This window comes from Nelumbo nucifera, chromosome 2, assembly GCF_055504915.1.
Source record: "Nelumbo nucifera cultivar China Antique chromosome 2, China Antique-T2T, whole genome shotgun sequence".
Taxonomy (NCBI): Eukaryota; Viridiplantae; Streptophyta; class Magnoliopsida; order Proteales; family Nelumbonaceae; genus Nelumbo; species Nelumbo nucifera.
In genome coordinates, this window is record NC_142650.1 from 8,677,313 (window position 1) to 8,689,458 (window position 12,146).

At 37.0% G+C, this 12,146-nt stretch overlaps 1 protein-coding gene across 3 annotated transcripts in view; it reads right to left on the bottom strand.

Moving 5' to 3' along the window:
* Nucleotides 1-11,767, bottom strand: part of LOC104594867 (phosphoglucosamine mutase family protein) — a 34,089-nt gene extending 22,322 nt beyond the window's left edge. Inside the window, exons 1-4 of one of the 3 annotated variants that reach the window (XM_010255391.2) lie at nt 11,523-11,753; nt 10,143-10,367; nt 9,833-9,899; nt 5,131-5,314 (exon numbers count right to left, since the gene is read on the bottom strand). In XM_010255391.2, the coding sequence (XP_010253693.1) occupies nt 5,131-5,314; nt 9,833-9,899; nt 10,143-10,367; nt 11,523-11,529 (483 nt within the window). In that variant the 5' untranslated portion in view covers nt 11,530-11,753. Of the gene's footprint in view, nt 1-5,130; nt 5,315-9,832; nt 9,900-10,116; nt 10,368-11,522 lie in introns of all 3 variants that reach the window. The other 2 variants (XM_088898930.1, XM_010255393.3) reach the window with 2 other exon arrangements.
* Between the last annotated feature and the right edge of the window lie 379 nt (nt 11,768-12,146).

A 12,146-nucleotide genomic window follows, 5' to 3' on the forward strand; every position in this document is an offset into this window, starting at 1 on the left:
AAAACAGAGAAGTACTTGCACTTTACAGGTTAAAACGTGATGCTTTCTATTGTGCAAAAACAACTTTTTTTACGTAAAGACAGGGAATATCCTATTTTTTCACTCTTTTTTGACATGAAAACAGGGTTCATTTATTTTCTTTCTTCATATTAAAACACTGACTTTGCCCCATTCTTTCTTATATTCATTTTTCCCTTGTTTGTATTTTTCTCCTTAAAATTAGATAATGAGTTATGAAGCACTTCTTTTCAGACTTTAAAATTTGATCCATACACATAATATCTCTTTATAAGCATGCATTTCACATGACTTAGGTGTCCTTTTGTTTATAAATGGTAGGAAGCAATGATAGAATAGGGCCTTTGCATCTGAACACTCAAGAACTCTATATTCCTTGATGATCAGTGAGGATTTCTTTGTTAGCTTCAGTATTTAAGTCTTTATTTATGCTGGTTGAGTGGAGATGGTTAGGCTTATAAGTTGGCTAGATTTGAAATTTATTATACTTGTCCACATAGCATTTCTTTGGTTATTTAGAGATTTATGTCACCGGAATGTGCTTATGAGTTATGTCCAATTATGCAATGGTATTAGTTACCAAAAAAATTATTAAACTTCAGAATTTAATTTCTTTAATTGAATTGTTTCACTATTGTATTCTTGTATTGATGATTTAATGTGTGAATTTTTTGAATTATCATGTTCTTGGATGTGTGTAAGACTCAAAATATCATGTTCTTGTATTGATGATTTAGCTTAAATTATTGAAACTTGAAAGACGAAACATTAGGAATTAGATAACCTTTTAGTTCTTTTTTGTTGAGCCTTGGGGATGAAGAGTGAAGACATGAACATGATGCCACGTAAAGCTCATATTTATATAATTATATGATGATATCAAATAGCAATACAATTAAGGATATAGTTTTTTATTGTTTAAAATTGAAGTTGAACTTGATCATACCCATGTCTTCTATTGAATTATGAATTGTGAAAGTGGTGTAATTGTTAGACTCACTACCAGTCTACTACTACCTATTTACCTTATGTCTATAGGCTAAAAATTAGTACAAAGTCATTCTTTTTCCTAATTTTTTAGGGGTTTAGGTATTTTTATAGTTTTTTGACAATTTTTAGAAAAACCGGAAAAAAAAATTATGATTTACAATACGATTCATGATATGATTCGATTCAAACCTCTTTACAATTTACGATACTATTAAGATTTTCAATGGAGGATGCATATATGTATATTTGATGTTTTTATAATCATAATAAACTTGATGGTTATTGATCAAAAAAAAGATATGGAATGTGATGATGTGATTGTCTCCTTATTCCTAGATCCAAACGGGCAAGATGGTAGAGTCTAGTCTATTTGTCCTGGTGGTTTTTTCTATTGTGCCTCTTTTTTTAGGGATTTGGTTCCATTGCTTCCCCCAACTTGTTCAAAGTTGTTTAGTTGAGTCCCACCCCTTTTGAAGTTGTTTAAGGATTTGGTTCCACTGCTTCCCCCAACTTGTTTAAAGTTGATTACATCACAAATGATACAATCATTCTTTGTGAGGAGTGTGATAAAACCAACATGAGGAATGTAAAGGATTTGGTTAAGGAATTCCAAAGGATATCAAATTTGAAAATGAATTGGGGGAAAAGTTGTGTGGTGGGAGTCAATATGGGAGGCAATGACATTCAGGTAGTGGTAGAGATTCTTGGATGTGAAGTCAAAGGCCAGCCCCTAGAGTATCTTGGTATGCCTTTGGGGGGTAATCAAAGAACGAAGGCTTCTGGAAACCTGTTGTGGAAAGATTTGTTAAAAAATTAGCTATGTAGAAGAGGAATTACATCTCTTTGAGGGGTAGAATAACTCTGATCAAATCCACTTTAGCCAACCTGCCTATCTACTTTCTCTTTTACTTTTAGGATTCCAGTGAAGGTAGACAGGCAATTAGAAAAGATTATGAGACACTTTTTTCTGGGAACCGGGTGATGAGAAAAAAGGCCACTCAGTAAAATGGGAACAAGTGTGGAAAATTTGATAGTCAAGGGAAACTCTAAGGTGGTAGTGAGCTGGTTGTTGAATCCAGATACAATCCTCTAGGGATACAGTGATCTTCTCAAGAAAGCTAAGTGGCTAACAAGGAACATGTCAGTCAGTTTTCAGTGGGTTAGCAGATTAGCAAATGCTATGGTCAATTCTTTGGCTAAACAAGGGGTCTCAAGGGCTGAATTATTTTGGGCTACCTTATGATTGTATCCTGTTAAGAGTATGGTTCTATTCTCATCTCTACGGAGAGTTAACATCTCGTGCCTCCTCCTAGGGTGAATGTATACTTGCTTCTTTTATTAATAAAATCATTATTCATTTATCAAAAAAATGGAAACAAGTTTGCAAGTCTAAGGATCGGGGGGCTGGGCACATTGGGAATTTGGTCAAGAGAAACACAACCTTACAACGCAAGTGGCCTTGAAGATTTCCCCTAGAGGGTGACAGGCTGTGGCACAAGGTCATTGAAAGCATTCATGGTGTGGCAGAAAATGGAGAGCATGCAAAAATGGCAATTCACACTTCACCAAGCTCCCCCTAGAAAGCAATTATTGAGGTGCAACCTTCCTTTATTAATTTTATTCACTTTGATGTGGGTTGCAGGAATAAAGTGTTGTTTTGGGAAGATCTTTGGATTGATGAGCTGCCTCTTAAACTACAATCCCCTGAACTTTACTCCCTGTCTAATTACAAATTGGACCATGTTTCTAAATTTGGTGTAACCACTACTTTAGGGTAAATTGGGATTTTAGTTTTAGGAGGGGCTTGAGGGATAGTGAATACAATTCCCTAACTCTTTTACTTTCAAAGCTAAAAAAAGAAAAATTTGGACCAAAACTATTCTGATGTGAGAGTTTGGTCTCCTCCCACTAAGTTCTCTTGTGTCTCCATCAACCTATCGGTTCATTCGGGGGGGGGGGAATTCTCGGTGAAAGAGATTTACTGTAAACCTGTCCCTCCTAAAGTTCAAGGTTTGTGTTGGGAAGTATTCCTTGGAAAGATTAACACTTGTGATAGGCTACAGAAAAAAGGCCTATATGTGCGTCTATTGCAAGGCTAGTGGTGAGACCCTTCCTCTTTGGTTGCATACGGGTACCTCCAAAAGATGTGGTAAGCCTATTCAACTGACTTCTTGAGGGATGACAAAGAAGGATTAGGTGGACAGTAAAAGCAACTTTAGTGTGGACTGTTTAGGAAGAAAGAAACCAAAGGATCTTAAAACAAAGCTGTGTCCTTGGCGGTACAAACACTTATTGAGCAGACTATTCCACTCAAGGGAAGTGTGGTTGCTTTGCTTAACTCTTTCTCTACAATAATGTCAATATTATTTCTTCTCTTGGCCAATCTCAACCCGTGAAGAACTGCTAATATATGTGGGGGATGGTGATGGCCTGTGAAGTTTTGAAAGTCTAGGGGAGTGGCAAGATCAAAAGAAGACGAGAGAAAGAACAGATCTGAAGGGCATATCTGAGAGATGAAGGGGTTGGAGCTCCAAGTCCTCAAAGCTCTGTAAGTCTAGGGTTCTGTACTGCTGAGACTCTGAGATGATCCCCACAGAAAGTCCCTTTTTGGCTTTTTATACATATTCCTCTTCTTTGGGATGTCACATGGAGAGTGTGACCACTCGAGATGCAGAAAAATCTCTTGTCAGAGAAATATCCCAGTTAGTTATGCCCGCTCAGCAAGGTCGTTATTGGGAAAAGGCGTGGAACAAACCTGGTACTAGACTAGGTGTTTTTTTTTTATCAATAACATATAAACTAGGTGTCTTTCCCAGCAACTCATGTGTGTCCCCCAGTCACAACCCAGCCATACGCTACCAACTATGGCTCTCTCTTTCTTTGCTGGCTATGTTTCACACATGCAGTTGTATGTAACAACCATGGTCTTGGGATATCCATGCCCTTACAGATTTCAGATCTGATTGCATTTCTTTGGTCTGCTGGTCCAGGAAGAGTTTATTTGTCTCTATACTGTTTCTGAATACCCCACCAATTCCGGAAGGGCCCAGGTTACCCCTGCTGCATCCATCAAAGTTAAGTTTGATCAATTGAGGTGGTAGGAGTTCCCATTGAGGGTGTGCAACAACCCTGACAATGGAGGAGTTAAAAATCAGTTGCCACTTTCTAACAATGTCATTGGTGGAGAAAGAGTTAAACAACCACACTGTTCTTAACCTAATGAACCACTTTCAAGGTGATGTATAGCTCTTCTATCTTGTGCCTTGTCCCTAAACAGTCTTCCATTTCTTTTCCTAAATGGACCACAGTAACAAAGCAGAGTTATTGATATGATCTCTTGCTTCTAACTCCAAAAAAGCCTTTCTCGAAAAGTCGTCTCCTGGTTGCAAAAGCTGTAACAATCAAGGCTGAATTTAATGAAGGTTGGCCATGGAGGAGATCAAGATGGCTGGATTGTTATTAATCTAGTTAAGGAAGAAGCCTTTATATTCCAGCCCCAAACAATGTCATCAGTACTGAATACTTGGAATTCATCTAATGTCTGAGTCAATGAGCTACTCTTATTGAAAGGGTATCCATTAAGACCTCTACCAATTGAGATTTTTCTTGAAAGATTCTTGCTTTGCATTCCTCCCAAGTCAACCAAAGGACAACAACTCTAACATATCTTTGCATGATGTTTCTTCATTTTCTTTGAGGAGAAAAGAACAAGGGTCTGAACAGGCGAGTAATCTCAGTTGGCATAGAGAACTTGTATCTGTTTTTTTTTTTTAGTTTGATCAGTAACAATGAACAGTAACTATCAGCTGTTCTTGGGAGTGATAGTACTGGGAGGCTCCTAAATGGAACATTATCCGCTTAAGCTTGAATATACATGGATGTCAAATGCAAAGTTCCTCCAACATGAACATGAAGCACTCAAATGGATTTGAAACAATGGAAGCTGGGCAAAAAGACTAGCAAGCCTTAGCATCCAAGGTCTTGGGAGGACCGGAGGAGTGGATTGGTTACAACCCAAATAATCTCAGCAATCAGAAAAATAAATCAAAACAAGATAAAAATCTATTCTTTTGATAAAGGACAAACAAATTTATTACTGGATATGTAAAGAACTGAAATTACCTGTAGCTTTTGTGCAGATATCCGCGAGTCATGGCCAACAGAAACTCTCAGCCCTCTAGAGCCATCTGCTGCTTTTCTGTCCAATAACCATGCAGCAAATGCAGCAGCTATTGCTTCAGTGACAGACTCAGTGAGATTAACAGGTTCGCCCTCAACACCAGCAACAGCAACACCTCGAATATCACTGCAAGGGTGAATTAGTCTTTAAAAATACGAAAATGCTCATTCCAACAAGTTATATAAGTCATATAAAAATCAGTCTCAACAATAACCCCAATACCAACCTTTATAGCTAACAAGAAAAAACACATGGCTGTTTGCCATACAACAAGCTTAAACTTACATTCTTATTGTCAACAGTTAAGTCATCCACTAATACTTATCATTGGAAGTGAAAAGAATGATTCCTTAACTGGTGACACTAAGGCTGTCTCTGGATTAGGGTGAATTTCAATTTGGCAGGAGAATTGAAATTATTAATTCCAAATATTTCCAGATTTCATTATTTGGGTCCATTTTATGCAAAATAGGATTCAGACAAAACAAGGATTTTCAGCCTTGAATTCTGCATTTTAGCAGAACTAAAAATGATGTAGGAGACTAGTCATTCAATTTCGTGGATTTGAGATGGGAGTGGAATTCAAATCCATATCCAATCCCATGATCTAAATGTGGCCTAAAAATGTAAAGTTGAATTTAACATCCATGAAAACATGATGGCCTTACAATAATCCCTCCTTCTGGAACACTATCCATTAAGCTTTGACAGGTTTTGCTCAGATGATGATGATTCCAGGCTTGCAAAGAGTTTAGCAGATACTCCAGCAAGAATGGGTGTTAACAAGAACAAGTTAAGAGGAAAACCAGGACCTGGTGCAAATTTATAACCATTTTGGACAGGTATAGTGTGGTTGTATCTCAGATGGTCTGGTGCAAATTTATAATGATATTCACTGTTGTTCAAAAAAAAATCATTTGAACTCATAGATTAGCCAATAGCTTAGCTGATGCAGCTAGGCAGGGAGTTAATAGAAGAGTATCATATGGGGGTCAACCCCAAGGAAAGTTATATATAAATTGTAAAGTAGAAAGTTTGAAATTGGGGTAGGTAGGTGGGGCTAGCCTACCACATCAGGAAGGGTGCTTGGCACACTTGTACTGTAATCTATTCTTTTTTACACACTAATAAAGTTCTTGCTTACCAATAAAAAAAAAAAGGAACAGAAAAAGAATGTTGAAGCCATGAAGTTGGTAGTGCAGCAGCATTGTACCCTGTTTTATTGAGAAAAGGTAACTTGTATACGAGGGATGCACATCAATGCACAAAAAGCGTGACAGATTCGTTCAATGCCAAAATCGTGGAGGAAGGAAGCTATTACCATAGAAGACCATTACCTAATGTTGGTCCCAGCTATCCAGGTCTTGGGAGGGATTGACTGCATATGGATCTAACCTCTAGCATTTTTGGCACACAATGTAACCTCTCAGACTCAAACCCACATCCTCATGCTTTTCATCCAAAGATTTTACTATCACATTAGGCAATGGCCCCTTAGCAAGATATCACTGTACAATATAAATAAAAGCCTGAATCACCCCCGATTTAAGCTATTTAATGGAAAGAAACCATTTGAAGAGGGAGAGAAACAAACAAGGAATGAAACAAAACATTCACTCTTGGATTGACCTCACAATGGAAAGAACCATTCATTGGGTCTTGACCTATGAAGAATACAAAAGAACACCATAGATGGCATTTAGAACGATTGGCAAACTGTAACAGGCTTCTCCAGCCAGTGGGAGAAAGCAAAGTAATATGGAATGGAGAACACTAGAGAAAGGGCAAAAAATCTGAACTTTGATAATGCTGTTTAGGCAACCTTGCAGTTTCAGGCACATTGAGGAAGCTGTTAGATTAGGGGTGGCAAACGGGTGGGTTGGGTTGGGTAAGGGTTGAATACCAACCCACCCATATTGACCCACCAACCCACCATGACCCATCATCAATCCTTGTTAAAGGGTCATAACCCACCCATATTGACCCACTTGACCCATCCATATTGACCCTTAACCACCATCACCCATACTAACCCACCTACCCTCACCTATAAATACAAAAATGGGTTGGGACAGCCCCCGTATACCCAAAAAACCATTTTTGAGAAAATCATCTCTCTTAAGACTGCCACGTGATAGAAACAGGTTGGGTTGACCCGTATATCCGGAAAAAAAATAATAAAAAACATTTTTGAGAGAATCATCTCTGGCAAGACTACCACGTGACAAAAATGAGTCAAGTCTACCTGTATATCCGAAAATGCAAATATTGTAGATAAATGCAAAAAATAGTAGAAAATTGCAGAAATGCAAAAAAAAAAATTGCAGAAAATTCAAAAATACAAAAATGCCAGAAAATTACGAAAAATACCAAAAAATTACAGAAAATTCAGAACTTTTGCAGAAAAATTTAGAAAATATGCAAAAAAATACCAGAAATTTTCAGAAAATGTAGAAAAAAACCATAAATTTGCAAAAAAATATGCAGAAAATACCAAAAAAATACAGATAGTGTAGAAAATAGCAGAAAATGCAGAAAAATACCAAATAATTTTAGAAAACGTAGAAAAATACCAGAAAATTGCAAAAAAGCAGAGAAATACCAAAAAATTACAGAAAATATAGAAAATAGAAAAATTGCAGAAAATGCAAAAAAAATGCATAACTTTTATAAAAGTGCTTTTGCAAAAGTACTTTTATAAAGTACTTCCATAAAAGTGATTTCATAAAAGTACTTTCGCAAAAGTGCTTTTGTAAAAGTACTTTTATAAAAGTGCTTTTGTGTAAAAGTACTTTTGTAAAAGTGCTTTCGTAAAAGTCATTTTCATAAAATTACTTTATAAAATTGCTTTTGTAAAAGTGCTTTCATGTAAAATTGCATGTGAACACGAAAGTTAATAAAATCTATTTTATTTCACTTTTAATCACAAAATGAGATGTGTCATGGTGGTTTGGAACTGTAATGAGATGTGGACACACTGGGAGACATGAGTTCAAGTCACTTCAATTGCTGTTTTTTGAGATTTGGCAAATATAAATAGAGCTGACTTTGACCAAACCCATCCTGACCCGCGCGACCCAACCCATCCCTAATGGGTACCCTCAACCCAACCCACCTTTGACCCTTTTCCACTGACCCTAATGGGTTACTCGACCCATATTGACCCACCAATAGATTGGGTGGGTATGGGTGGGTTCCAAGGTGGGTGGGTTGGGTGGGTCAAATGGGTCGGGGTCAAGATTGCCAGCCCTAGTTAGATATGACAAGGGGAATACCCTTCTAAGTTTTTCTGGTCTTGTTGGTCCTGGAAACAACTTAAGACAGAACTGTTAGAACTAATTCAAGGTTTAAAACTTGCCTTATCAACTAGTTGAATGGATCTACTTGTTGAAGGGAATTGTCTAGTAATCATAAACTGGTTAAAGGCAGTGGAACAAGTGCCTTAGACACTCAGGTTTCTAGTTAGAGAAGCTAGGGCCTTGGCTTTAACTCTGATCACAAGTAAACATTGAGCACAAAGAATTGCTAAATCCTGATAAATAAAAAAAGAATGAAAGCATATTGCAGAGGTAGCAAGAAGTCTATGGAAGACAAAAAATCATCATAAGCTATACTTGAATTTCCATTGCAAAACATGGAAACCAGTAACCTAATTTCTTCTTGCAGAGTAAGATTTTCCTTACTGAGTATTACTGACAAACCAAAGTCATTTCGAGGGACCAGAACACCAAGCAAACCTATATATGCCAGTAATCTAAGGTGCTAAGCTAATTTAAATATTATACTATATCCTCTTAACCCATTGAAAAGGTAAGGAATTTATTTCCTTTCAAATGTTTGGGTTTTAAGTTTTGAAAGTGTCAAATTTTTGCTCTAAATTATCCAGTATAACTGGACTTAATCAAACAGACTGAACCAGGTCTGTAGCCCCTGGTCTTGACTCAAGGTCATAAGTTTATGGATACAGAGAAACTGATGAATGGATTTCACTAGAAAATGAAAGTATATTGCACGTATGTAACAATATAGTTATAATATTAACAAACTCAGCAAGTATGCCATACTGCAGTATTGCAGTATTGCACAAGTAATTGCCTGCAGCTTTCCTTTCCCAGTGATATATGTGTTTACATATCTACATGTCATCAGGAGTTTTTTTTTTTTTGATGAATATGTCATCAAGAGTAAATTCTTTTATTGAATGTTAACATCCAATAATACGACCAAAATAAATAATGCAATGAAGCACATAGAACCATCTATCAAACAGATCAACTATAAATTCCACTTCAACAAGTAAACATAAGAAGCAAGTTAAAATGTATAAAACAACATTGTTTGCATGTTGCAACTGATTTTGTTCCCAACAGGTATGCGAATTGAGAAAATCTAAGGTTGCATTAGATAAGCTTCAGGATTTTTGCTTTTAAAGCCCATAAGTACAAGGCCCCAATTTTATGCTTTGTGCTTTGAGGCTCCAATGTGTTTTGACTTTAGATTTTCATGTTTTTAAAAGCAACTCTTACCAAACATTAAATACACTTTTTAACTTAATTCTGTTTCCTACACCCCCAAAGTTCAAAAGCAAAAGCTTATCCAAACAGAGCCTAACTAAACCACACTATGGATGTGTATAATCTTTACCTTCCATTTTGAAGCTTGCTAAAATCAATATTTTCAAGAGATGGTGCTGCACTAGCAGATGAAATAACTGCAGAAGAAATGTCAAGTCAGGGGAAAGGCCAAAAAGCATAACTAGTATTAAATTTATACGTGACTAGAGGAAATCGAGTTGAAATAATCAATATTTTCACGGCCAAAATGGCCATGGAAGTATAACTAAAAATGACTGAAAATGCATGATTAGAAGGACAAAAAATATGCAATTTCCAGGATAACAGAAAAGTTATGTTTTTGTTGAGATCAACCTAAACAGTTAGAGTCTAGAGCAGACCATTGCAACAAATACTTCCTCGATTCCGTGAGCCACTCTGGTATTTTGCCAAGGAGCGCAACTGCATGGGTGATATGCCAGTCCATGCCAACTTCCCCCGTTGATAGGGAAGTGAGTCGCGCATGTTAGGGGCAAAACAGTCATAGCGGTAATGGGTGACCAACTGCCTATTCTGTTGGCAGCATTGTGACACAAAAACATTTTGAACAATCTTCCCTGATGTTGCTGCATACAAATTTGCACATCTTATTAGATCTATAATTTCTGTGAGACTATCCGAGAAATTAAAATGAAACTATTTCAATGCTATTGATAGCATTTATTCCTCAACAGTTTTTAAAAGCTTTAGTTAAATTAGTTTCATGTAAAAACTAGTTAACAACTACAGAATTTTATAGTTTCAATGTGAAGTGCTCCAGCTACTTACTAGCAGATTCTGAAGTCTATTATTCTTTTTTTTTTTTTTGCTAACTCTGAAGTCTATTATTCAAGCATATAATTTTATGATCAGGCTAAATTCAATTAGAGGACAAAATTTTGGAGATTTTGAAACTGAGTTCTCCTATAAATGGTAGCTGCATCCATCCTTAGTACGCTAATAATTTGCAAATGTCTAGATGAGAATTTACTCTTGGCGCCTTACGAGGTTTCAGAAAAGAATGTTAAAATAAGAATCATTCCCTTGTAAAACATAAGACATCCAGTAACTTGTTGAGCAGAACAATGCGAATGAGTTCTGTAGTCGAAGTAATAGTGAAGCAGTAGAACATGAAGTTCAAGTTCAACACCTCCCTTTTTTCCCTTCTTGCAATATCAACCACCTATCTACGCTCAACATCAATCATCTTCCATGGGAACCCCCCCCCCTCCCAAAAAAAAAAAAGAGTGAAGAAGAATAAAAAGAGGAAAAAATGAACGGGAAAATTTTGTATGAAATCTAAATTCTAAAGAATTTGACATCAGCTCAACTGCTAGTCGAGACTATAAAATATAGTGAAAGAATGAACTTCACGTTTCTAAGGTGACGATTATCAGTAACATATGATCAACTGATTCCGATTTGAATAGTGGGCATACCAGGAGAGATCCCACTTACACGTTATGATTCGATCTCCATGGATGGATTCCTGAATAACGACGAATTGTCCATGTTGGTTTGTATCTTTTTCTCGATAGGTATTGGGTTTGCAAATTCAGGATCCCAAGTTTAAGCATGCTATAATATAATACCCATGGGGTGTCAGTAGACTGATACTTTCAGCAAGTACGATATCGTTAAAATGTATCGGCCATGTTACACAAATATAGTATAAATCATGAAAGCAAAAATGAAACCGTTTCAGCTTTCAGGCGAAAGATGAAATGGACGAATTCATTTACCTGCCATTTGACGAGTCGAGCTAAGAAACTTGCAATTTTACCAGCAAAGCGAGCGCAACGGATACAGAGGGATAAAGATAGGTCACAGCGACGAATGAACGAAGAACCGGAGAGAAGTCAGAGAACCGAACGCGCTGGACGGGGGAAAAAATACCAGAAGATATAAGGAATGCGGAGCGGAAGCATAGATTTTCTCAAAAAAAAAAAAAGGAAAGAGAAAATGATTTTAGTGATGATTCGATGTTTTTTTTGGGTAAAAAGATGATTCGATGTTGATGATCTCATAGAATACGCCGTGACCACCCTAATGCGTTTATTATTCATCGCCATCGGTAGAAAATCTTCTACCTTTTTTTTTTCCATCCAACGAGTGGATATAGACACGTAGGGGGGAACCAATGAAATCACACGCATTAGATCCACCGGACTAACGGACTTTATATTACCCAAGTCTCTAACAAACGCTGCGTGCGCAGAGTCCACCTAACGCTCGTAAAACCGGAGTAGGTATGTTGCCGCTTGCCACCACGTGTTTCTGTAAAGGGATATTTGCACTTAGAACTTGGAAGAACCTATTCAACAGACGCAACGTGGCTCTCCTTCGAAACGATTTTTTTTTTTATT